The sequence below is a fragment of the Balaenoptera musculus genome, chromosome 6 (genome assembly GCF_009873245.2).
Source record: "Balaenoptera musculus isolate JJ_BM4_2016_0621 chromosome 6, mBalMus1.pri.v3, whole genome shotgun sequence".
In the NCBI taxonomy this organism is placed as follows: Eukaryota; Metazoa; Chordata; class Mammalia; order Artiodactyla; family Balaenopteridae; genus Balaenoptera; species Balaenoptera musculus.
In genome coordinates this window covers 13,073,859-13,100,080 of record NC_045790.1, presented here as the reverse complement: position 1 = coordinate 13,100,080, position 26,222 = coordinate 13,073,859, and the positions used below count along the sequence as shown (strand labels likewise).

General features: G+C 41.8%; 1 protein-coding gene across 3 annotated transcripts in view; it reads left to right on the top strand.

The window, feature by feature from the left end:
• DOCK5 (dedicator of cytokinesis 5) overlaps window positions 1-26,222 on the top strand; it is a 213,877-nt gene that overhangs the window by 161,571 nt on the left and 26,084 nt on the right. For all 3 annotated transcript variants that reach the window (XR_005020335.1, XM_036855880.1, XM_036855882.1), the window contains 12 exons: window positions 2,018-2,112; window positions 3,390-3,468; window positions 4,682-4,782; window positions 7,473-7,531; window positions 7,838-7,992; window positions 8,756-8,841; window positions 11,133-11,292; window positions 12,079-12,119; window positions 12,744-12,834; window positions 16,869-16,988; window positions 20,257-20,346; window positions 22,328-22,432. Coding sequence is in view for 2 of the 3 variants with exons in the window: in XM_036855880.1 (XP_036711775.1) it covers window positions 2,018-2,112; window positions 3,390-3,468; window positions 4,682-4,782; window positions 7,473-7,531; window positions 7,838-7,992; window positions 8,756-8,841; window positions 11,133-11,292; window positions 12,079-12,119; window positions 12,744-12,834; window positions 16,869-16,988; window positions 20,257-20,346; window positions 22,328-22,432 (1,182 nt within the window). In the remaining variant the exon portion in view is untranslated. The remainder of the gene's footprint in view (window positions 1-2,017; window positions 2,113-3,389; window positions 3,469-4,681; window positions 4,783-7,472; window positions 7,532-7,837; window positions 7,993-8,755; window positions 8,842-11,132; window positions 11,293-12,078; window positions 12,120-12,743; window positions 12,835-16,868; window positions 16,989-20,256; window positions 20,347-22,327; window positions 22,433-26,222) is intronic.

Genomic DNA, 26,222 nt, shown 5'->3' with positions numbered 1-26,222 from the left:
GAACATAGTCATCAGTGGCAGAACTGCAGGGTACAGCTAAGCCCTTTGACCTCCAGTGGACTGTCCTTTCTCTCGCTCCTGCTGCTTCTGAAGAAATCACTTGAAAGACTTCGGGAAGTGGTAGATAAAGTGAAGCCTGGGGTTATCTGTGAACTGCCTTTATTATGTCATCACTGTTTACAGTTCACTGAGAGCACTAGAGTTGAATATAGAGTTGGCTTCAGAAGCAGATAACCGGCATCTACATCCTTGTTTCACAAACCATCAACTCCTGTTGACTTGAGGAAAAAAGTTAATAGGATAGTTAATAAGTAATGGATGCACTTAAAATGGATGATGAAAAACTGAAAAACTTGTGAACTATGTCTATGATTTCAGAACGGAGGGTAGAAAGGTTTGACTCTCCATTGAACCAGAAGGAAGGAGCACAGACTTGAGAGCTGGAATTGCTCCCATTCCTATGCTGTTTGGCATCCGAAGTGTACTGGTTAACCCACAGGACGGGGGTCTCAGAGGAATATTGTTAGAAATAGAACCCAGGCCCCCTGCCTCCCAAGCCCCGTGTTCTTTCTATATATGATGTCATTCATGAGCTAGAACTGCACGGTGTAGTGCCAGAGAAATTGGACTGGATTTTCATTTCAGGAATCTGAGTGGAAAATGTCTAAATTTAACTAACTAATACATTAAAAAGCTTTCCAAACTTTTTAGCTTTGATTTTTAGCCCAATTGTTCTGAGTTGCTTTTTCCTCTTAGCCCTGTTTTGAGTAGAATAGCTGTTTTTTCAATACTGGGCTTTTGTTATTAGTTTTTACAGACATGATGATCCACTGCTATAATCTCTTTCTAAGGACCATTTAGGACCCTCCCCCCAGGCTACGCATGGTAACGTTCCTGGAAGAGGAAGAATCATGACTCTGCTTCTTATTTATAGCATTTTTGTTCTGTTCTAATAATAATAAGGGAGAATTGGACTCAAAGTTATTAGAAGTATCAGTTTTCTCAGACTCAGATACAGAGAACAAACTGGTGGTTGCTAGAGGGGAGGAGGGTAGAGAGATGGATGAAAGAGGTGAAGGGGATTAAGAGATCCTAACTTCCAGCTGTAAAGTAAATAAATCCCAGGACATAATGTACACATAGGGAATCCAGTCAGCAATGTTGTAACAACTTTGTATGGTGACAGATGGTAGCTGGGCTTATTGTGGTCATCATTTCCTAATGTATAAAACCATCGACTCACTATGTTGTACACCTGAAACTAATATAATATTATGTTAATATTAATTAACTAATATAATATGTTAATTGTAACTCAATTTTTAAAGGACACCAAAAAGTTAAAAAAACAGAAAAGGTATCAGTTTTCTCACAATTGTTGGTGAATTCATTTGAAGTACAGTAGATGTATTCAGACAACATTGGCAGCCGAGGACTGAAGATACTATGGCTCTGAACTTGGGATCCAGAATTCCAAGGTCTCTTCCCAGCTCTCCAGCTTCTTGGTTTCTGTGGCCTTAAGCCAGTCGTTTAATTTTTCAACAGTCTCAGTTTTATCATTTATAAAATACAATTTTTTAATCCTTCTCTTCCTTATCAGATTATATGATGTAAACATCAAATCGTAGGATACCTGTAAGAATGCTCTGTTGCATACACACTGCTATGTTTAAAATAGATGACCAACAAGAAACTACTGTATAGCACAGGGAACTCTGCTCACTGTTCCATAATAACCTAAATGGGAAAAGAATTTGAAAGAGAATAGATGCATGTATATGTATAACTGATTCACTTTGCTGTACACCTGAAACTAACACAACATTGTTAATCAACTATACTCCAATATAAAAGAAAATTAAAAAAAAATACTCTGTTTTCCCTATAAACCTTACTCAAAAGATAGGTTATGGGACCTGGGCCATCGTGTTCCTTCCTTTACATCAGTGTGCTGGAGGAAAGGCTTATGAAGTATAACCCAGTTTTCCCCCAACCTTTCCTCCTTCATTTTCTGCAGGACTTCCTCATGGAAACTTTTATCATGTTTAAGGATCTAATTGGAAAGAACGTCTATGCCAAAGACTGGATGGTCATGAATATGACACAGAGCAGGTGAGACTGACCATTGCAGGGCCGGAGGCATTGGAAAACTTGGGTCTGGAAACTAGGTTTTGACCCTTGTGAAGCATGTTAAATCTCTTTGCTTCAAGCCACCATCTGTATAGTAAGGGTCCTCCCGCTTTCGTGGTCCTGGTTTACGTGCTCCTGTTCTTGATTCCATGCAGGCTACTGTGGTCACTCTGACTTGGGCTCTCTCCTCTCTTCTTTCTGCTATAACCTCCTCATTGCTCTCATGTTGACTGTCAGCATCAGCTCTGCAAGGTGTCTTTCAGTGTCTCCATATGGCCTTCATCATCCTGACATTCAAGGCCTCTGCATCCCGACCCACCCTGCTTTTCTAGCCTTGTCTTCCACTGTTTCCCTCTATATACAACTTGCCCTCCAATCAAACTGGCCTCTTCCCTCCTAACCCTAACCGTGACCCTGACCCTGAACATGTTCTGTGCCTCTGCTCACGCTGCTGCTTCCACCTGCAGTGTCTGCCCCATTGTCTCTGGCCATCAACATGCCTCCCAGGTCCTTCTCAAATGCCATCTCCAAAGGAAGCCATTCTGATCTGATTGTCATCTTCTCTTCTTTTGATTTCCCCATACCTCTTTGATACCCCCTCCTAGAATTTTCCATATTCTTTGTTGGGTCATGGTTCGATTTACAGGTTGCAAATGATCTCCACCAAGTTGTAGATTTCTTAAGACCAGGAACCATTCTTTCAAGGCAAAACCTAAGCCAGTGCTTTGCAGTTGCTGGTCCTCAACAAAGACTTGTTGAATGAAAGTGAAATGGACTGAATACAGATAGTAAAAGAGATACAGGATTTTTAAAGAGCTAAATAAAGTAAATCATTATGATAGCATTATTGTTAACTCTCTGTGGTCCTGATACCTGATTAGAAAAACCCTTCCCAACTATGTACAGATTAGAGAAACAATTGCATCCGAAGTCCTAGACTTTAAAACGTTAGCATCACGATGGAGCAAAAGGAGCCCTGGTCTGAGGCTCGGGAGCCCTGGCTTGTCCTCTGAGCTGTACCCTGAACTGGCTAAATTGTGATGCAGCCTTGAGCTGTGCTACTAGTCAGTTCAAGAAACTGATCTTCAGTGACCTTCTCTGTAGAATGTGCTGTTGTTGGTCTCTAAGGACCTTGATAGATCTAAAGGTCTTAGATTGCCAAGTCCAGGTTTGATTTGCTTTGGCTTTTAACATAGATGGAAAATGTTTCAAAGAGCATGAAGTTGCCTTCTTTATCTAGTGTGTTTTTCCTCCCCTAGGGTTTTCCTCCGTGCCATAAATCAGTTTGCTGAGGTTCTCACAAGATTCTTCATGGATCAGGCAAGCTTTGAACTTCAGGTAAGCATGCGACTCACCTAGGAGTTCCTTGAGTTCTCAGCCAAAGCAAGAGAACCGTTTCATTTTGGAAAACATCACCTCAGATTTTTTATCATAACACAAATACACACAAACACACCTGCTTGCAGGTAGGCATGCAGTTATTCCTCTACCTACAAACGGTAGAGTGTCCAAAGAGCAGTTTGTATAAACACCTGTTTGAAAGTCCAAAATGATAGCAAAACTGGTGATCACTAGCTCCATCTTCATTCATTCGTTCATCCAACAAATATTAGAGAGTTATATGTACAGGGCACTATTCTAGTCCCTGGTGAAGGCAGACAAGGGTCCTGCTTCCATTACAGGGTACATTTTGTTGGTGATAGCGCTTTTGCTTGTGATATGGCCTGTGTTTGTATCTATGGAACTTTGGAAGTAGAGAGTCATAAGCAGAGGAGATTATATATACATATTGCATATACATATACATGTTTATATGTGTATATACATATGTGTTTATATGTGTATGTGTGTATATATATCAAAATGGTTATATACGTGTGTGTATTTATACACACACACACACATAAGTACCTATGCCAAAATGGAATCAAGCTGTCCAGTTCTTTGGTAACCTGTTAATCTACTTTATTTACTTTTTCTGTGATCTTTTCGATGATAATAAATATTTTCACAGTATTTTTAATGGCTGAATACAGTGCATTGTATGGCTGGACCATGGTTTATTTAACCGAATTCTTCTTATGAGCATTTAGATTGTTTCCATTTTCTGTTATTATGTCCAATAGCAGTGTGAGGGCCTTCCTTGTTTTAAATATTTTTTTAAATACCCATAAATATGTTACCAGGATAAAGTCCTAAAGTATTTACTAGTCAAAAATTTGGCAGATTGTCAGGGCTTTTGATAAGTATTGCCAAACTACTTACTATAAATAGGTACACTTCTTGGCAACAATTTTCCTTTATCCCAGGAGTAAAGACAAATATAATAGTTTGGATTATTTTTAAAAGCTTGATATTAATAAAGCATTAAAACTTTCAGGGATGAATAATTGAAACACAGGAGAGAAAAGGAAGTCCCGTGGATTTTATTTTGGATTTTTTTCCCATTAATTTCTGGCGAGTGCATTTGTACCATGTGGCACTGTTTTATTATGACTCATATTAATGTTGTTTTCTGTTTCTTTTCACCCACACCATTAATTTTGAACAGCTCTGGAACAATTACTTCCATTTGGCAGTCGCTTTTCTCACCCATGAGTCCCTTCAGCTTGAAACCTTCTCACAAGCCAAGCGCAACAAAATTGTAAAAAAGTAAGTGTCCTCTATAACTTGCTTATGATTGGGAAGGCGATTCTTCCATTTCTATTTGGAGCAGGAGTTTTGGTATCACAGAAATTACTCTTCAGTGGTTACCCGTGTTGTTAGTGAGATAGGTCTTAAAATAATCATTTAATAGACCTCAGATTTCCCCAGATTCGCATCTCTTCTCAGGGGCCCATTCATTTTCAAATCAACCATCACATTCTATTATAGAATCTCTACATAAAGAGGCACTGAAGCCAGCCAGTCCTCCCATCACCAGGAACAGCTGCCATCTGCTGGCAGCTTGTCCAAATTGCAGGCATAGTGCCTCTCTGTCTCATGCTTCACAGAGCAGACTCCTTTGGCACCATTGGTCTACCTCCCAGTTTCAGTCACTTCAGCAGAGAAGCCAAGAGTAACACATCACCTAAAAGCACCCTCCAGATTCCTGGCTCAGAATTCAAAATGGACCTGTGTGCAAGAGTGATGAGAGATTTAGGGAAGACTTTCATTGCTTTCACCTCAAGTCTGTTTTGAAGTTCATTGAGAGCCTGGGAACTCAAAGGCTGTGTAATTAAATAGAACTTGAGAAATTTATCATTTAAAAGCTGTGAATTTTAGTTCTGTTCCCCTGCTAGCATGTCTGGCACTCTAGGCAAATTATTTAACATCCCTGTAGCTCCTCCCTAAAATACTAAGATTGGTGGCTAAGTGATTGAGATTTAGTGATTGCACTTTCAAAGATAAAAGTAAAACCTGTTTTGTAGATTTCCTTGTGGGGTGGGTATCAAGAGATATTTGATTTTTAAGATGGACACCTTAATCTTATTCTTTAGAATACCTTAAATGACATAACTTCTTTCAAGGATGTATTTGATTTTGGTTAAATGACCATAAGTGAAATGAGTTGGCACCAAGTCTGATAAATAAAGTGGCTAGTTAGGATTAATGATTCTGGTTTTGGTCAAAGGAAAGTGTGACTGTAAGTACAATCCATGTAAAAATATATGCATATGGGCAAAGATAAACCTTAGGAAATAAAAACATTTATATTTGGGCTTCCCTGGTGGCGCAGCGGTTGAGAGTCTGCCTGCCAATGCAGGGGACACGGGTTCGGGCCCTGGTCTGGGAAGATCCCACATGCCGCTAGAGCAACTGGGCCCGTGAGCCACAATTACTGAGCCTGCGCGTTTGGAGCTTGTGCTCCGCAACAAGAGAGGCCACGACGGTGAGAGGCCCGCGCACCGCGATGAGGAGTGGCCCCCGCTTGCCGCAACTGGAGAAGGCCCTCGCGCAGAAATGAAGACCCAACACAGCCAAAAAAATAAATATAAGTGAATGAAAATTTAAAAAAACAAACAAACAAACAAACAAAACATTTATATTAAGCTTATAGGAATGTGAATGAATTTTTTTTCAAGACTTCTCTGATTTTTAGTAAAAGCATCAACAGTAGTATTAATAAGCAATAAGAATAGTTATCATTTATTATCTATTATGTGCCGGACATGGACCACATATGCTTATATAATAATAATAAAATTAGCTTAGGTACCTTTGTTAAATAGGAATAGTAAGAAAAATTTTTCAATATGATTTTTATACTGGCTTCTGAAGACATTGCCAAAGCAAGAATTTGAAAAAAAAAATGTTTGGTGCAATAGTATCATAAGTAGAAAACACAGAATCGTGCTGGCAGGGTAGGTCATAAGTCCATATTCTAACTCCTTGGGAACATTTACAGCATCTACTTTTGACCCACCCTATTTCTATTGTCTAAGCCTCCAGCCTCTGATATGGTATATGGTGTGGGGCAGCCCTAGGCATATGTATTCTTTAAGAGATTTTCAGGTGACTCTGATTCACCTCCGCCCAAGAACCACTGTCTAGATCAATGCTTCTCTACTCTTTTTCCCTCCATTGTCAACTCCTGTAAGGAACCTTTTTAGAAAATGTTTTTCTAGTCACACCCCCCCCATGAAATATTAATACCACAGATACACCATATATCAGTTTATGTACTAAATGTATATCTGTACTTTATACATAAAAACAGGAAGCTTTTTTTTGCCCCCATGGACCAATTTTCACCCCTTCAGGGACACTGTCACCCCCACTGAGAATGTATGTCTAGAGATTCCCAATGTGAGTGCTTTGAAGAGCGTCCTGGTGTGGATAAGGGTTACTCAAATATAAGTATATAAAGGCCAGCCACATTACTGTGTAAGTCATCCCTCGTTCATCTTCCTTTTCTTTAGTGTTTGTTGTGTTTTATTTTATTTTTTTGCTTAAGAACAACCAGAGTGTTTCTCACTCTTCCCTCTTCAATAAAGTTTGTTAATCTCATTTTCTCAGTGATTTTTTGACACTTACTTTGGTCTTCCTCCTGCTGTGAAAGTCCCCCCACCTCTATGTGGCTCAGTTCTTGGGGGCTTTTTTTGGTATCGACCACATCTCCTTGTGGGATCTTAGTTCCCTGACCAGGGATCGAACCCTCACCCCCTGCAGTGGAAGCACAAGTCTTAACCCCTGGACCACCAGGGAAGTCCCTCGACCACATCTCTTAATGTGATTTTGCCTGGAGACTTACCTTAATTGTGACCTAGAGGAACACAGGCTCTTTTACTTCCCTTATCATTGTATTATGTGTTCTTGTTTCCACTGCACATCTTTCTCCTGATTTATGATCTTCTTCCTAGATACGGGGACATGAGAAAGGAAATCGGCTTTAGGATCCGGGACATGTGGTATAACCTGGGTGAGTGTATAACCCAAACAGGCCCACACACCACTCCTGGGCGACACTCATCCCACGATGAATTCTTTCCCATTTTGATTCCAAGAATCCTGAGGTTGATTTCTCTGTGTGTCTGGAAGTGCAAGTTGACTTGTCGGTCTCTTACGACATCACATGTTATCAGAAAACAATATTTAGTCACTCACTTCTGAATTGATTTACCCACATAAACTTTTTCTTTTCTTATGGGCCCTGTGGAGGAGGACTGTAGCACTTTACTTGTGGTGAAATTATTTTTTCTCATGTCCTCACTTACTTTCATTTCAGGTCCCCACAAAATCAAATTCATCCCATCCATGGTGGGTCCCATTCTGGAGGTCACACTGACCCCCGAAGTAGAGCTCCGGAAAGCCACCATCCCCATTTTCTTTGATATGATGCAGTGTGAGTTCAATTTCAGTGGAAATGGCAATTTCCATATGGTAAGGAGTGGTGGACCTGTCATCTTACTAATGCACATAGAGTCAACTCTTATTTATTTTCTTTCTATATAGAGAAGCAGTAGCCTGAATAAAACAAATCAAAGGTGATCTAAAAACTTCTTTTTTTGCATTTTATTTTGTAAAGCAATTAGGCATAGGATCAGATATTCCAACCAAGGCCCTAGAAGCAGCCTTTTCTGCTGCGTGTGTTTCCTAAAGAAGCACTCTTATCTCTGGATAATTAAAATTTGACTTCATGCAGTTTAATTCTATCTCTTGCAAATATTGCAGTGGATTGAGGGAATTGTGCAGGGGTCTTTAGCTTTGAGACCTTAGTCTGCCTGATATATTTTTCCTGTGCTTCAATTTCCTTATCTATACAGTATATTAGTATTGAATGGAAGATTTTGCAGCTATGGAGCTCTGCAAAAGCAATCCCATTGTCAAGACTTTGACAAGAACCAAAAATAAAATGGAAAATTAGAATCATTAAGCTATTTTTGTATGCATAGTTGTGATTGGATAATAATGTTTGGGGTAATTTTTTTCCGTAAATATAAAGCAAAGGACAGAGTAGCACAAGGCTGCTTTAGAAAGTTTTGATATTAATGGATGATGTGAAGCGGGGTCTTCCTCTACGTATGTTGGAATTAGTTTACGATTCAGTAAAGGGGTTGGGTCAAATCTAGAAAAGTTGGCTCGATGTCTTTTGTGTCTTCTGAGAATGTGGCATTCTCCTGTGAAATTCTGCCTCTGCTTTCAGTTTGAGAATGAGTTGATCACAAAGCTGGACCAAGAGGTAGAAGGGGGAAGAGGAGATGAACAATACAAGGTCCTTCTGGAAAAACTGTGAGTATTTCAGAAACAAAATCTCACGTTGATTGCATCATTTAGTGATGGAGAAAAACAGGCTTCTGCTGCCCTTACAGACCAATCGAGTAGTCTCAGCATCCCTGGGGTCACCACCATGAATGGTTCTCGGGGGGTGGGGGGGTTCATGGAGTTTACACCATCCACTGCTGACATTTGTTTATCTGCTGTGAGTCAAATGTTCATGTTTTCCTGGCCAGCCCGGCCCTCGAGAACAGAGCAGCTGGAGGAGAGAGGGAGATGGACAGAGTAGTGGCATTTTGCCCAGCGTTTGAAATGCTGAACTTTAACAAAAGTGCTAGCACCTCTAATTATGGCTTCGAAGCAATAATTTAAAGGAGAAGGGACAAACATTTCAAGGTCCACTTTGCATTTAAAAATACCTTATGCCCTGTGAAGGATGTCTGAGAACACCAGGTACAGCTCCAGCCCTTTTCACTGCCCTCCCCACACCCCAAGCCAACACATTCATTCCCTCCCTGTGTTCACATTATCCCACTGTTCCCCATCCATACCCTGACAGACCTTTGCCTGTCACCCTCTGTCCCTCTTACTCTCCTTTGCATGTATGGAATGACAGTATAACAAGAGTGGTTAAAAACACTTAGATGTTGGAGAGAGAGATTGTGCTTCAAATCCTGCTTTCTCCACATACTAGGATTTTGACTTTGGACAGATGCTCTAACCTATACAACGGCTCTTTTTTTTTTGGTCATCTACAATGATAAGATCTGTATTTTGGTGAGGATTAAATGAGATGATGCATTAACACAGTGTCTGTCACAGAGCTCATGCTGAACAAATGTTGGCTGCTCTGGTGTTCGTTACTGTTATTATCTGCAGATCTTCCCAGCATCCTGGGTTGTAACTACCCTAGACTGTTCGTTTCTTGTGTTCTCTGAACTTTTATGATATTGGCCAACTCTGTCACCTGTTGATTGTGTACGTGCCTAAGTCTTTCTGGGATTTACCTGCTTCATGGACGTGGTGGGCACTAGACTGAGCTGAGGACGGGGGCCCTCCCAACTCTGTTTTTTATTTTTCGAAGATTTTTTTAAGGAACTAGCACACGGGGTACTCAGAAATGGAACTGATGACTCGTCTGTATTTTAAAGAACTAGAAGTCCGTCTTATTTTGTTTGTAATGGATGATAAGATCGTTTGTTGATCTTTTCATCCTATATCCATTTGGTCTGCCTATTTGAGATTCAGACCTTTCAATTTATCACTTCTGCAGTTCTGATCTCATACGGGAATTAAGTGCAGGTGTTACACACACATACAAACGCACACAACATTTACAAGTGATAATAAAACTACACTTTAAAAAAATCCTACAGTTGACTTTTCACATACAGATCTTATTTTTCCTTCATTCTTCTTGGATCACGAATGTAGAAAAATATGACTGCACCAATTTCCAGTGCTCAAGAATAATTCTAGAGTCTGGACTAATGCTTTGAACCCATTTTTTCTCCTGTTCCCAAAGTTTTCTTCTAATTGTCTAATCTGAGAAGCGCCTATAGAAGCTTTGCTCTATTTGGGTCCAGAGGGAGAGGATTTAGACCAAAAGTTTAACCTCCATCTACCTATTTACAACTGTCCATTTTTTCCTGAAAATAACACTTTTTTTTTTTAACACCTTTATTGGAGTATAACTGCTTTACAATGGTGTGTTAGTTTCTGCTTTATAACAAAGTGAATCAGCTATACATATACATATATCCCCATATCTCCTCTCTCTTGCGTCTCCCACTTTTATCCAAAGAGCCACATGTCTAGAAGTGTAGTAGGTTCCTAGGTTCCTCTAGGCTGGGCATCAGTCCAAGATTCTCTAGAGTTCCTTCAGGATGCCCTGAAGTGCTAGGCCTTAGGGAGAATAAAGACGGAGAAAAGATGGTCCTTTCAAATGAGTAGAGCGATCAGATAGCACACACAAACCTTTTGGGCAAAGGTTCTCATTTCTGTGGTATTGACAGAAGACAGAAACAAAGAACAAATACAAACAGAAATTCAAAGAAGGGCATCGTGGGCTGGCGTCCTCAGTGATGATAGGGCTTGAGCTACAGACCTAAAGAAAACGTAGAACTTGAGTAACAGCGAGGAGCCTTGTAAGTGAAGGACCCAGGCTAGCATAGACTGGAGTTACAGGAAGGGTGTGTGTCTCCTGGTCTGGCGCCACCTGCTGCCAGGACCATGGACAGCGCTCATAGGCGGTGCTGGAGTGACGGTGTGGGACATGGGCATTTGTCTCTATCTCTGCCCCACAGGCTTCTAGAACATTGCCGGAAACATAAATACCTCTCCAGCTCCGGAGAAGTATTCGCGCTCCTGGTCAGCAGCCTCTTAGAGAATCTCTTGGACTACAGAACCATTATCATGCATGACGAGAGCAAGGAAAACCGCATGAGCTGTACCGTTAACGTGCTGGTACGTGCCACGCCCCTGGGATGGCGAGAGGGCAGTGCCCGGCCGCCCCTGCACCCCATGGCGCAGCTCTAAGTAGATCTGGCAGGCACAAAGTTCCCCTGGGACCACCTTTCCAGAGTCCGTGTCCTGCTGAGTCTAATTGGAATGGCCAACCCAGCTTTGAACTCACAGATGCCAGCTGCCTCAGACCTTGAGGATAAATGTGGAAACAGGGATGGAAAATGCAGCATAAGCTCTTGACTCAACTCTCTTACCGAAGGCCATCCTCATCTTGTTTCTCTGTCCTGTTTTTATGCGGTTGCTTTATTGTTGGGATTATTCGACACAGACGAAAATGCATTAAAAACAATATACCATGAGTAGAGAATTAGTCTATGAAATCCTCTAGGTGGTAGAACCCTGTGGTCTTGCCTTTCCTTAGACAGTTGTAACTGGGACCACAGACCTCAGAGGTTTGGGCTGCCATACACTCCTCTTCATGTAAATCAAAAACCTACCACCTCTGATTCCCTGAGAAAACAGAATATCAGGTGATTTGGGTATGACCCAGCTGTCTATTCACCTAGAAGGTTCCCTCACATTTCCCAGAAGCATGGTCCTAAAAGAATTCAACTTTTCTGCTTTATAAATTGTCACTTCCTTATTTTGTTGGGGGTATTTGTTAAAGGGAAAGAAGAAAGTCTTTGGAAAAGTGACACTTGAAAAGTGCAAGTAGTGGTTTGTCCATTTTTGTGGCAAGCTCATCAATAATGGCTTTGTGTTGGTATTTTGTGACTTTTTTTGTAGAATTTTTACAAAGAAAAGAAGAGAGAGGACATCTACATAAGGTAAGCTGAAAGAAATTTCTGCTTTTGCTGTTTATCTCTCAGGGCTTTATGATTTATTTCTCCAATAAATGAAAACAATAAGCCCCAACACCGTGCTTGCTGCTTCGAGAGACACCAGAAAGTATGTGATATGCTCCCTTCTTCCTAAGAGGGTAAACGCTTTAGACAGATACACAAGTAAGTACAATACGAGGAAGTGTAGAGGGAGGACCGTGTCGGGATTCCAGGTAAGGATAGAGGGCTCTGGCCAGGTAACCAGGGAAAACAGCACAGGAAAGACGTGAAATTCACCCTCTGCCAAGGACTGTTAGCCCGGCGTGCAGGAAGCCCTGAGCGTGAAACCAACTTGGATGTAAACTACGTGCGTTTTCCTGGGGAAACGTTCCTTAGCTCTCATGAGCTTCCCAAAGGGGTCTGTGACGTTAAAAATTTTTTTTAAACATCACTGCCTTAAACGAAGAGTACAAAGTAGCATAGGCAGAGTAGGAAAGACACACAGGCTGGAAGCAGCACAAAGACTTAAGGAATAGGAAGTAACTATTCCTGCCGCCTGGCTGTGGCGTGAGCCAAATGTCCCATCAACTCCCTGGCAGCAGAATGCCTCCTTTCTCCCATTCTGACCAGATACTTGTACAAGCTGCGGGATTTGCACCGGGACTGTGAGAACTACACCGAAGCTGCCTACACTCTCCTTCTACATGCTGAACTCCTGCAGGTAAGCCGATCAGGTGTGCAGTACGTCAGCCGCCCAGCCCGTTGGGACCGCATCCTGTATGATTCTGATGGGAAAGTTCCCTACTCAAGGGGGACCCTTTTATCCAAGAATGTTTTCATACCTTCTAAATAGGCACAGCTAGTGTTTAGACTGGGGTTGGGAAAATTTCCATTATTATTTATTTATTTACTTATTTACTTACTTACTTTTAAATTTATTTTATTGAAGTATAGTTGACTGATAGTGTTGTGTTAATTTCTGCTGTACAGCAAAGTGATTCAGTTGTACATATATATACATTCTTTTTCATATTTTCCATTATGGTTTGCCACAGGATATTAAATACAGCTCCCTGCGCTCTACAGTAGGACCTTGTTGTTTATCCATTCTAATCCCAAAGTACCAATCCGTCCATCCCCCCCTCCCTCTTTCCATTGGCAACCACAAGTCTGTTCTCTCTGTGTCAGTCTGTTTCTGTTTTGTAGATATGTTCATTTGTGTCGTGTTTTAGATTCCACATGTAAGTAATGTCATATGGTATTTGTCTTTCTCTTCCTGACTTACTTCACTTAGTATGATCACCTCTAGGTCCATTCATGTTGCTGCAAATGGCATTATTTCATTCTTTTTTATGGCCGAGTAATATTCCACTATATATGTACCACATCTTCTTTATTCACTCATCTGTCAATGGACATTTAGGTTGTTTCCATGTCTTGGCTATTGTAAATAGTGCTGCTTTGAACATATGGGTGCATATCATTTATTTAAAAATCCTGAGGAAGCAGAGCACAACTTACAGGCTGCTAATACTGACACTCTAATTGAAAAAACAGGGGCTTCCCTGGTGGTGCAGTGGTTAAGAATGCACCAATGCAGGGGACACGGGTTCGAGCCCTGGTCAGGGAAGATCCCACATGCCGCGGAAAAACTAAGCCAGTGCGCCACGACTACTGAGCCTGCGCTCTAGAGCCCATGAGCCACAACTACTGAGCTTGCATGCTGCAACTACTGAAGCCCACGAGTGAGCCTAGAGCACGTACTCTGCAACAAGAGAAGCCACCGCAGTGAGAAGCCTGTGTACCTCAACGAAGTGTAGCCCCCACTCGCCACAACTAGAGAAAGCCCGCGCAGAAATGAAGACCGAACGCAGCAGTTATTAATTAAATTAAATAATTAAATATTAATTAAATTAATTAAAATTAAATAAATACATTTATTTATTTATTTAAAAAAGAAAAAACAAACACACGTCAATCAATATGTGTAAAACTGTAGAGAAGTGAGCTGTAAGTAAATATAGAACTGTAGAAGTACTATCCTACTTATACTGTCTCACTGAGGAAATTATATTGTGCCATGGATATAAATACAACTCTACATCATCAATCCCAAATAATTATTTCCAGCTCTGACGACTCCTCCAACTTACTTTTCTGTCAACATCAATCTCTGAATGACTAATAGACAACTCAAACTTAGCATGTCAGTAACAGAAGCTGTTCCCTCCACTGTCCTCCTGGGTCTGTCCCTTCCTCTCCTTTCTCCCCATTTCACTAAAGGGCACTGGCATCTAATAAAAGATACTGGTCATCATCATCTTTTACTCACCCCTCCCACATTCTGCACAAACAAGAATCATGGACCCTCTGTCCAAAACCCTCCCTCACCCTATCCACTTTTCTTTCTTTCTTTTTTTTAATTGAACAAGTTTGTGCTATAGTATTAGATCTCCAGGGCTTATTTATTTATTTATTTATTTTTAAAATGAATTTATTTATTTATTTATTTATTTTGGGCTGCGTTGGGTCTTCGTTGCTGCGCGCGGGCTTTCTCTAGTTGTGGTGAGCGGGGGCTTCTCCTGTTGCGGAGCACAGGTTCTAGGTGCACGAGCTTCAGTAGCTGTGGCAGGCAGGCTCAGTAGTTGTGGCTCACGGGCTCTAGAGCGCAGGCTTAGGAATTGTGGCTCACGGGCTTAGTTGTTCCGCGGCATGTGGGATCTTCCTGGACCAGGACCCGTGTGCCCTGCATTGGCAGGCGGAGTCTTAACCTTTGCACCACCAGGGAAGTCTTCCAGGGCTTATTTATCTACTAGTTTCAAGTTTATACCCTTAAACAGTCTTCCTCCTATTCCCCCACCCCCCAGCCCCTGGTAACCACCGTTCTACTCTCTGTTTTTACAAGTCCGGATTTTTCAGATGCCACATATAAGTGAGATCGTACAGTGTTTGTCTCTCTCGTCTAACTTACTTCACTTTGAATAATGCCCTTAAGGTCCATCTGTGGTGTTGCAGATGGCAGGATTTCCTTCTTTCTCATGGCTGAATAATATTCCATTGTATGTATATACCACATTTTTATTCGTTCATCCATTGATGGACACTTAGGTTGTATCTTGGCTAGTGTGAATAATGCTGCAGTGAACACGGGGGTGCAGATGTCTCTTTGATAGCCTCACCCTACCCACTTTTCTTTATCTCCATTGCTACCATCTTGGTCCAAGTTGTCATTTTTAGCCTCCTACTGCATCTCCCTGCCTCCATTCTTGTCCCTAGCAATTAATTTTCTTGTATAATTTAAATTTTATTTTATACCTAAATAATACATGTATATTGTTCTAAGCTTTGGAATTAAAAACTGGAGTCCTCTGCTTCACCACTTCCCCTAAGGCAGCCATTCACAGTTCATACTCAAGATTGGGGCACCAGAAAGCTTATTGTATATGGGTTAGGGAGGAAGGCTTGTTGACTGTGGGATGATCAGAGAGAAACCACAGTGTCAGTGACTGTAGGTCTTTTCGTTTGTGCTGCTCAGAAAATTCAGCTCTCCTATCCTGGCATAAGGTATGAGGTGTGGATGCCACTTTTTCCCCATAGAGCTACTCAGTAGGGATGCTGCTTATTAAGTATAGTCCACATTTTCATCATTTTCACATTTTCATCATTGGTATGAGATCCCATCTTGATCATGTACTAAATCACCATATGGAGGGTCGGGGGGAACCTCTTTCTAGATTTTACATATTTTGCATGGGTCTCTGTCAATTCATGCACCAGGACCACACTGTTTCAATTATCAGTATGTTTTATGACCTAGTAGTTTCTCTTCATTTCTTTTCTTTTTCAGAGTTTTCCACCTTATTCCTTTTTGTTTATTTTGCACATGGACTTTGGAATCATGAAATTTAAAAATTAATTTAGGGGAGAATTTCCATGTTTATAAAATAGCATTTTCTTATCCAAAAGCATGATATGACTTTCCATTTGTTCAGGTCTGCTTTTGTGCCTTCCTGTGGTGTGTGAACATTTTCTGTGTAGAAGTCTTGAATATTCCTTGCTATGTTGATCCGTAGATATCTTTTCTTTTTAATTTAATTATGGTTAAATACATATAAAATAAAATTTACCATCCTAGGCATTTGTAAGTGTATAATTTAGTGGCATTAAGTATATTCACATTGCTGTGCCTCGGTATCTGATCATTTTGGGTTTATTCTTGCAGGGGTCATTTCTTCTGTTATCTTCAGCACGGTTATTATTTATATGAAATCTATCTCTGATTTATTTCCAAATATGTTGATTTTGACCCCACTACTCAATTCTCTCATTATTTGTGGTAGGTTTTCAGTTGGCACCCTTTGTGAATGGATTGATTATGAAGAATACAATCATTGCTTTCACATGACAGTTTTACCTCCTTTTTTGCATTTTTATGCTTCTGATTTCTCTCTTTTATCTGTACTGAGTGGTAACCAGTACAACAGTCATGATGGTTGGCAGCCTCACCTCATTCCTGACCTTCACGGGAATGCCTTGAGTGTCCATTTGGCATGCACTTGTTTTGAAGCTGGCATGTATATGTATGTGCATGTGCAATTTTTGTGTTTAGTAAATCATCAAAAATATATGATTGAGTCAAAGATACATACAAATATTTCTGTGAATTTTTTCAGCTGAATATTTGTTACATTCATCTCCTTTAAATGAATTGATGTGTTGCATCAGTCTCTTGTGTTGCTTTTGTGTGTTTTTCAGTGGTCTGACAGGCCCTGTGTACCCCACTTGCTTCAGAGGGACACTTACTATGTGTATACCCAGCAAGAGCTTAAAGAGAAGCTGTATCAAGAAATCATATCGTACTTTGACAAAGGCAAGGTGAGTGTTGGGTGGCTTGTTTTTGTATGAAGGCAAAGGAGGAAATGACCGCAATACTTATACACTGCAGTTCTGAGCTTCACCAGCCAGAGTTAGCACAGAGACCCCTACAAGACAGCCCAAACTTCAGACACCAGCTGCAAGTTCAGGGGTCCCCAGGCCACCCACACTTCTGATCAATTGACTATAAATTTGGGGAGGGAGTGCCTATGGTTCCCCCCCTCAGGTTTGATACTATACTAGAACAACCAACAAAACTTGGTAAAATGCTGTTCTTAATGATTACAGTTTTATCATAAAAGGATACAAATCAGAACCAGCCAGATGAAGAAATGCACAGGGCAAGGTCTAGGGGAGTCCCAAGTGCATGGCTTCTGTGTCCTCTCCCCGTGGATTCAGGCACATCACACTCCTGGCGAACTGATGTGTTCGCCAACCAGGAAGCTCATTTGAGCTCTGTGTGCAGGGTTTTTAATTTTTTTTTTTTTTTTTTTTTTTTTTTGGCCGCACCACACGGCATGCGGGATCTTAGTTCCCCGACCAGGGATCGAACCCACGCCCCTTGCAGTGGAAGCGTGGAGTCTTAACCAGTGGACCGCCAGGGAAGTCCTGTGTGCAGGGGTTTTATTGGGGTGTCGTTATATTGGCTGGACTGATTGAATCATAAACCACATGAATAAACTCCATCTCCAGCCCCCATCTCCTCCCTGGAGGTCTGGCTGATACTGGATAGCTCAAGGCTCCAACCCTCTAATCAAATGGCTGGTGGTTCTGGCAGAGGCGAGCCCCCATTCTAAGGCTATCCGCCTGCCCACCATGAGTCACCTCGTTAGTATCAACTCCCATGTGGTCTGAGAGGTCCACCATGAATAACAATGACACTCCTGTCACTGGGGAAATTCCAAGAGTTTAGAAGCTGCCTCCCAGGAGCTCAGGACAAAGACCAGACAAGTTCTTTATTATGCAACAGTGACTCATAACTTACGCTTAACTATTCCCATGTGTATCTTTGAATTCTGATATTTTTAATGGGAGAGAAAATGAATAGATTCATTAAGGTAAGAAAGGCAATAAATAGAGATCAGTTATCTTGAGGACACATAACCCAAGGGAGAATACAGTGGGCAGCCCAGGGCCTCACTCTCTGTAACCGTAATTGTACCTTTTAAATTTTGCTAAGGGCCAGGAGCTAGTATAATCCTTTTCAGCGCATTCTTTAGAGGTTGTTAGCTAACACGTGGGGCACATCCCATCCCCAGGTCACTGCCTGCCTGACACCTTAGGCTGTACGGAACAAGCGACTTAAATGCCTATGAGGAAGAGAAAGTAAAATAAACATGTCAACTGGGCCACCAAGTCATGGAATCTGTGATGAGCTGCAGAAAGCATGTCCAGCTGGAAGACTTTTAAATTTAAAATTGAACAAAAGCATAGAAAGGGTAGGGGGAGAAAAAAAAAAAGTGTGTGCTATTGAAACAAAACAGATTCTGGATTTGACTCTTTTCAAGGGCCTGCCACTTCCAGCCACCATTCCTGTTTTACCAGTGGAACCTGTTGATTAAATAAATGATCATCATGATAAAATAGCTACCATCGATTTAGTGCAAGTTACTGTTTTGGGTGATTTTCAGGCTGCATTTCTAATTTAATTCTCCCTATAACCCTATAAGGTAGATATTATCTCTATTTTACTGAGGAAGAATTTGAGGCCCAGAGAGCAAATATATTTGCAGACTTTTTAGCCTCTGCATCCCTTTACTCTCTTAAAAATCATTGAGGACCCCCAAGAGCTTTTGTTCACATGGATTATGTCTATTGATGGCTATTAATTTCTAGTCTTAGAAATTAAAACAAAATTTTTAAATATTTACTTGCTTGTTCTTTTAACAATAACAAACTTATTACCTGTTAATATAAATCATATCTATTTATGAACAATGACCATATTTTCCAAAAAGTGAGCAATATGAGTGGCATTGTTTGACATTTTTGCAAATCTCTTTGTCATCTGGCTCCATAGAAACAGCAGGATTCGAATATCCACTTCTACATCCCATGTGTTGTGACATCACACATCCTATAGCCCCTGGGAAACTCCACTGTAGACTCATGAGAGAATGAGCATTGAAAAAAGGCAAATAATATTAGTATTATTAAGAAGATGGTTTTGACCTCATGGACCCCTTGAAAGGGTCCTGGGGACTCCCAGAGACCAGGGACCACACTTTGAGAACCTTGTGCTAGGCTGTCTTCCTGTCTCTTCCATTGAGTTAGCATTTGGTGAATGAGGAGTGAACTGGGCCCCATGGTGCTGTTGACTGGCCTCCTACACCAGGCCCAGCTGAGGCCCATGTGGCACATTTCAAAGAGTTTTCCATGATCCAGGCCCAGAAATTTCAGAAGGGACAAATTTGGCAAATGATATTAGAAGGTTTAATTTTAAAATGTTTTTACAACTGTATGTGAACTGTACACACGTTCCTTCGGCAGCCAGAGACAGTGGAGCTTAGCGTGTGGTTAACAAGACTGAAGTAGGAAATTTTCAGATGTTGCGTTACTAATAGTATCCAGCTAAGAGACATTTTATGAAATACCAAAATGAACAGAGTTTCATCAGTCTGGGATGCTAGCCTCAGATGCCAGATATGTGCCTTCGGCTGTAATTTACATGTTCATAAATGCTGTGAGGCATTTCCTGAAGCTCTCTTTGACTATGTAGATAGTTTAGTTAGAAATAGGAAATCAGTGCCCTAACTTGGAGAAATAGTTTCCCAAATTCCACACAACAGTACGATTAGACTTTCTTTCATACCTCCACTCCTCCCAAACAACCTGACTCAGAAGGAACACACACACACATCTCAAAACCAGAACAAGAGCCCACACCAACTTCCTTTCCCCTCCAGCAAGACTTTCATGCTCTCAAGACCTAGTCTTTGGAACTGGTTCCACTGCACTTTCAATGGTCTTTAGTTCATTGCCCTTTAAACTCAGCATTGCTTTGTTTGAGGACACATGGTGTTCTTCATGTTCTTACAAACAGAATTAACAGAAAATGCCCCCTGGCAAAGCGGCTAAGGTACAGTAGATTTTTGATGTCAGGAAACAGGGTTAGTTGATCCAAGCCGTGAGGTACGTTGGGAGTGTCTGCAGAAACTCAACCCACGTGACTCCCTAGTCATTGCCCAGTGACTCTCCAATGGCTTTTGCAACTGGATCAATGACTGCTTTGTTCTCCACTGGTAACCCTCCTTTTCTTTTTCTGAAGATGTGGGAGAAGGCAATCAAGCTGAGCAAAGAGTTGGCTGAGAATTATGAGAGCAAAGTATTCGACTACGAGGGCCTGGGTGATCTCCTGGTGAGTCTGGGTCAGAAGACGTCGAGCCTCTGGCAGGGGTGCTATTCGTAGTGTTTGTGAAAATGGTTTTGTAAGTTTAAAAAAGATAATTGATGTTCTTTACAATGGAAAAGTACCCCTTGCTTAGAATAAAAATGAAGAGAAATGAGGTCTAAAAGCTGTTAGCGCCATTTGTCCAGGTTATCTTTGATAGGGGGCTCAGGATCCCCGTCTACAGCCCTCTCTCCTCTGTGCCTTTTGCTCCTCTGTGGACCCTCCATATCCCAGGCCCAGCACCCCTTTCCCCTCTCAGTTACTCTGCCTTCCAGGAAGCCTTTCCACGTTTCAGATGTTTTCTGACATCTGTTCATCAGAATTACTTGTCTTCTGGTCCACATCCTCAGGGCCCTGCTGAATGAATAAACTGCTCATCTTTGAGCTCTGTTTTTAATCTTTATTTTCTAATTTTAAATCTTTTTTTTTGGTTTAAAAAATTTTTTGTTCTTAGTTTGTTTTTTTGTTTTTTATTGTTTCTTATTGTTTTTTATCTTGATTCTCCAATTTTGCCTTCCTCCTGCTCCGAATATCCCTGGACTTCTCTGCTCTTACCATCCTCCTGCCCTTGTGTATTACACCTGGCTGTTGGCACAGGTCACCTATTTCAAAACAGTAAAGCGAAACAAAAATAACCTTTTCCATGCCCAGTGGGAGGCCAACACAATATTACATTGGGTCATTTTCAGTGGAGGAGTCACAAAAGGTCAGGTCACCCACTGTCATATAATAATTGGAGGAGATAGTTGTCAAGATCGCTTTGAAGAGAATTTGCCTCTGTATGGTACCAGCTCCTGCCACAAGCAAAAAGTCACAGATGAATTTCACAGACTAAATTGAGCTGAGGCGTGAGCAGTGTTAACAAGTTACCTCTCTAAGAAAACATTGTGATAGAAACCTTCACTGAGGTAGTGTAGTAATCACCCTCACGCTAACCATTGTGGGAGGGACAGCTGTCAAAGCCCCCCAGGTCTGGCTACCTATTTTGCTTCCTTTAAGGCTGACGCTCTATGCCCTGGTTGGGAAACCTCTCCCCACAGGAAGAATTAAAGATAGGGATGGTACCAATATATACAACGGAATATTACTCAGCCATGAAAAGGAACGAAATTGGGTCATTTGTAGAGATGTGGATGGATCTAGAGACTGTCATACAGAGTGAAGTAAGTCAGAAAGAGGAAAACAAATATCGTATATTAACGCATACATGTGGAACCTAGAAAAATGGTACAGATGAACCGGTTTGCAAGGCAGAAATAGAGACACAGATGTAGAGAACAAACATATGGACACTAAGGGGCGAAAGTGGCGGGGGGGGTGGTGGTGGGATGAATTGGGAGATTGGGATTGACATGTATACACTTATATGTATAAAATAGATAACCAATAAGAACCTGCTGTATAAAAATAAATAAATAAAATAAAAATTCAATTACAAAAAAAAAAAAAAAGATAGGGGTGATACCAGATTTGAAAAATAGAACACACCACCACCACCTTCTGGGCACCTGTAGCTGAACCGAGGCCTTGAATCAAAACCACCTGCATGAACTGGAAAGTTCTCTCTTTCCTCATATGTCTGTGTTCCAGTGCAGCCACCCACCTGAATCTCAGAAAGTGCTTCTTAACCTTTTAGGGGTCCTGAACGTACTTCAAGAAACTGGTGAAAGCTAAACCGTCCCTCCCTCCACAGGTGAATGCACACACATCTGTCTTTCTACATATAACTGCAAGGATTCCCAGACCCTCCCAGGCCCATTCGTAGATGCAGGTCCCAAACCGCCGATCCAGGGAAAGGATAATTCTTTGGCCCAAAAGATATTTTACAAAGACCTTTCATTTCTCTCTGTTACATGGGAAACAACAAAGCAAATAGTCTGAGCTTTTTTTTTTTTTTCCAGCGGTGCCCTTGTAACCTCCCTATGGAATGTCTTGTTTTGTTTTCCAGAAGAAAAGAGCCTCATTTTATGAGAACATCATTAAGGCGATGAGGCCTCAGCCTGAATACTTTGCTGTTGGCTACTACGGACAGGGCTTTCCTTCTTTCCTGCGGGTAAGAAGCCTGAGGGTGGTCTCCCCAGCCACTAAGCCCTGCAGTCTGCAGGAGGGAAGGTCTTCATTTCTTTTCCAGATGGGTCCAGCGTGTTAGCAGCTGGAGACCGCTGTTCTCACGGTGGGAGGTTAGGGAAGGAAACCACTTCCTGAGTGGCTGGTCTCTTCACCCCCGGCCACCTCTGGTATTCTGGCAGCTCTTTTGTAAAATGACTTCTCCCAGGTGGAATGAAAAAGGGAAAAACAAAACCATTCCCTCCGCTGGTCTGCTGCTGAGGGTCAGCCGGTGGTGGGGGTCGGGGGGGGAGTGGGGGGTAGAGTGTGGATTGATGTATCTAATTGTTTATTTTATTTCCAGCTAGAGCTAGTTTGAAAACAAATATCCCCAGGACAAGACTGCAAAAGGTTCACAAAAACAAAAACAGCTTTGTTGGAATAATGAGAAGGACCATGTTTATCTTCTTTCTCAAAATTTTTTAGAATGTGATACTGATTTTACAATCGAAAAAGCAAAACCCCCCCCCCCAAAAAAAAGCCCTCTTATTTTCTCCCACAGAAAAGAAGCCTCTTTTAGTGCTGAGCTATGTTTAAATATATATATTATCCATCTTCCTTCCCCTAATTAAAAAAGAAAGAAAGAAAAAAGTAGAAAGGAAAATACATTCCTTACAGCGCATAGTAAGGAAGTAGTTTATTCATTCATTCAGTAACTGTTTGCTTAGGGCCTACTGTGTGCCAGGCATTAGAGATACAGTGCTGATTATAATCAGCTGTGGTCCTTGCTCTCATGGATTTTACAACCTAATGGGTGAGATGTGAATTAAATAATCGCACAAACAAATATAAAATCGAAACTGACCAAGACAGGAATTCTGTGCTAGATGAGTTGGTTAAGCAAGGAGTATTCACCCAAGTAAAATAAAAACCTGTGTTCACGTAAAAATTGTACATGATTGTTTATAGCACTGTTACTTATAATCACTAAAGATTGGATACAGCTCACATCTCCCTCAGCTGGTGAAGCGATCAGCATAGTGTGGGACAGCCGCGCAGTGGAAAACTACTCAGGAAAAAAAGGAATAAACTCCTGATACACATACCCACAGGCATGAATCTCAGATGTATTGTGCTGAGTAAAAGCAGTTAGACCTTAAAGGCTACATACTCTGTGATTTGATTGATATGACATTCTGGCCAAGCCAGCACTTACCATAGGGACAGAGAGCAGGTCAGTGGTTATTGGATCTGGTCATTGGAGCTGGTGGGGCGAAGGTTGGGCTACAGAGAGACATGGGGAGATTTTAAGTGGTGATGAAACTGTGCTATATCTTAATTGTGGCCATGGTTATGTTTGTCAAAACTTGCAGAATTTTACACTAAAAGGGGCAGATTTTTACTATGTGTCAATTATACTTGAATTTTTTAAGAATCGGGAAAGACTTCCCAGGGAACTTCTGCTTCAGCTGGGATTTGAAAGGTGAACTGGGGGAGTCAAGAAGGTTAAGGGGATAGGAAAAGGCATTCCAGGCAGAGGAAACAGCAGGCAAGGGCATGGCAGGTGCTGGGAGTGAAAGACAGGTGCTGTGGGAAGAGAGGGAGCTGGGGTGAACAGGGAAGATGAGGCAGGAAGTGTGGGAGGAACGTGCAGGGCTTTGGGGTCACGTAGCGTGTTTTGTTGGCATCCAGAGAACAGTGGGAGCCATTGTAGATTTTTCTGTGTTGGCAAGGTCGTCTGGCTTTGGTATGGAGAATGGATGGGACGTGCGTGTAGATAAGCCCCTAAAGACCATGGCAGATGTTCAGGGAAGAGACGACAGGTTGGCCTAGGGAGGTGGCTTTGGAGAGGAAGGGAAAGATTAGTGTGATGGAGACGAAGTAACAGTATTTGATGATTGACGGGATATGGCAATGAGCAAGAGAGAGGTGGTAAGAATGATTCCTAGCTCTCTGGTCTGCGTAATTGGTGGGGCACTGGAGCCATCCACTAAGATGGCAGCACTGGGAAAGGACAGAATCATGGAGGAGAGGATGAATCCACTCACTGAATAAATATTTATTGAGCTCTTATCAATATCTTATCATGAACGATAGCAAATTTAAGACCAGAACCTACTGCAGACCCATATTTATGGACCTTGCTGTAATATAGGCCTGGGGGCAGAGTCTAAAACAAATCCAAATCCCTGAAATTGTAGAGCTTCTGTTCTGGCTTGGGGAGACAAATAAATAAATACTAAGATAAATAAGTAAAATATAGAGTGTGTCAGATGGCCTAGAACAACACCTCATACAGGGTAGACACTAAGCAAGTATCGTAGAGAAAAATGTGTCAGGGGAGGTGAATGGAGAGGCAGATGGTGAGGATGGAGTTGCAATTTGAAACAGAGTGAATAGGAAAGACTTCGGTAAGAAAATGACACCTGAGCAAAACCCTGAAAGACGTGAGGGAATAAGCCAGGCAGCTCTCAAGAGGGGGCCAGACAGTGAGAACAGCACGTTCAAAAGCCATGAGGCTGGAGATGCATGAACAAAAGGGCAGGTAGAGAACGGCCTCAGAGAGCTATGGGTACCAGATTGCAGAGGGCCTTTGGGATCTTTATAGGTTGTTTGATTTTAGACATACTCAATGTGAGGTAGATTTGGAACATCCAAAAAATGTGAGTCAACAATTTGCTCTATGGGTCTGGAACACAAAGGAAAGCTCTAGGCCGGAGATAAAAGTTGGGTTATTTACATGTCGTTAACACTGGTTGTAGATAAGGTGGCCAAGGGAGACTGGAGTAATAAGAGTAGAAGGTCTGCAGTAGGTTCTGGTCTTAAATTTGCTATCGTTCATGATGAGATATTGATAGCTACCACACTTGTTACATATGATTATTGTGTCACATGGAATAACGGTTATGAACTGGAAGACAGCAGTGGTTCAGTGAAAACAAGAAGTCTAGACTTTCAAGTTGAAAAATTGGGGTCTAAATCATCTGCTGAGTGACTGTGATTTTGGCCAAATCACATGACCACCAAGTCTTGGTTTTCTGACCTTGAAGTTAGGGAAATAAGGCCCACATTGCAGGGCTGGTTTGAGAATGAAATGAATAGCAGATGGGAGTGCTTTGTAAACTGTACAGGAGTTTGTAGATGTTACGTGTTGTCAGCGTGTACTGAAAAGTAGAGAATCCACGTGAATTATGTAACCTAAATGCCCTTGCATGTTACGGACTATTTCCCCAAACTCAAAGTATAAAACTATATCCTCTCCCCGACCCCAAGCAGGCCTCCGTCTCTTCTGTTTTTTCAGCGGCAGCCCTGTTCTTCCTGCTCCAAGGCCGTTACCTCCGAATCCTCACCGACTCTCCCATCCCTTTGCTCTTTACCAAACACCAAAGACTCAAACACCAGTCCCTGTAGCTCCTCCTTCCCCCACAGGGTTTTGCCAAGGATCCCTACCGTTGGATAGATTAGGGTGACTACACTTCCTCCTTCATCACATTGCTCCCTCCTTCTAGAACCTCCAGTGAATTTCCAGGCCTTTGGACCATTGACCTGCCTTTCCAGGCCTTTCAGGTTCCGGCTCATCCAAGCATGTTTCTTCTACCTGCGCTCCGTACTTTCTGCCTTGGGCCTTATCCTTCTTTTCACTTCCGTGCCTGGCTGTCCTCTTCTCTCCTTTCCTCCCCTGACCCTATCCATCCATCTACATCCCATCAAGTCTCGTGTCCTCCTGGAAACCCTTTCCTTCAGGTTGAGCTGCTTTGTACTGACCTTCTGCTTGTCTGGTTCCTTCCACACTTATG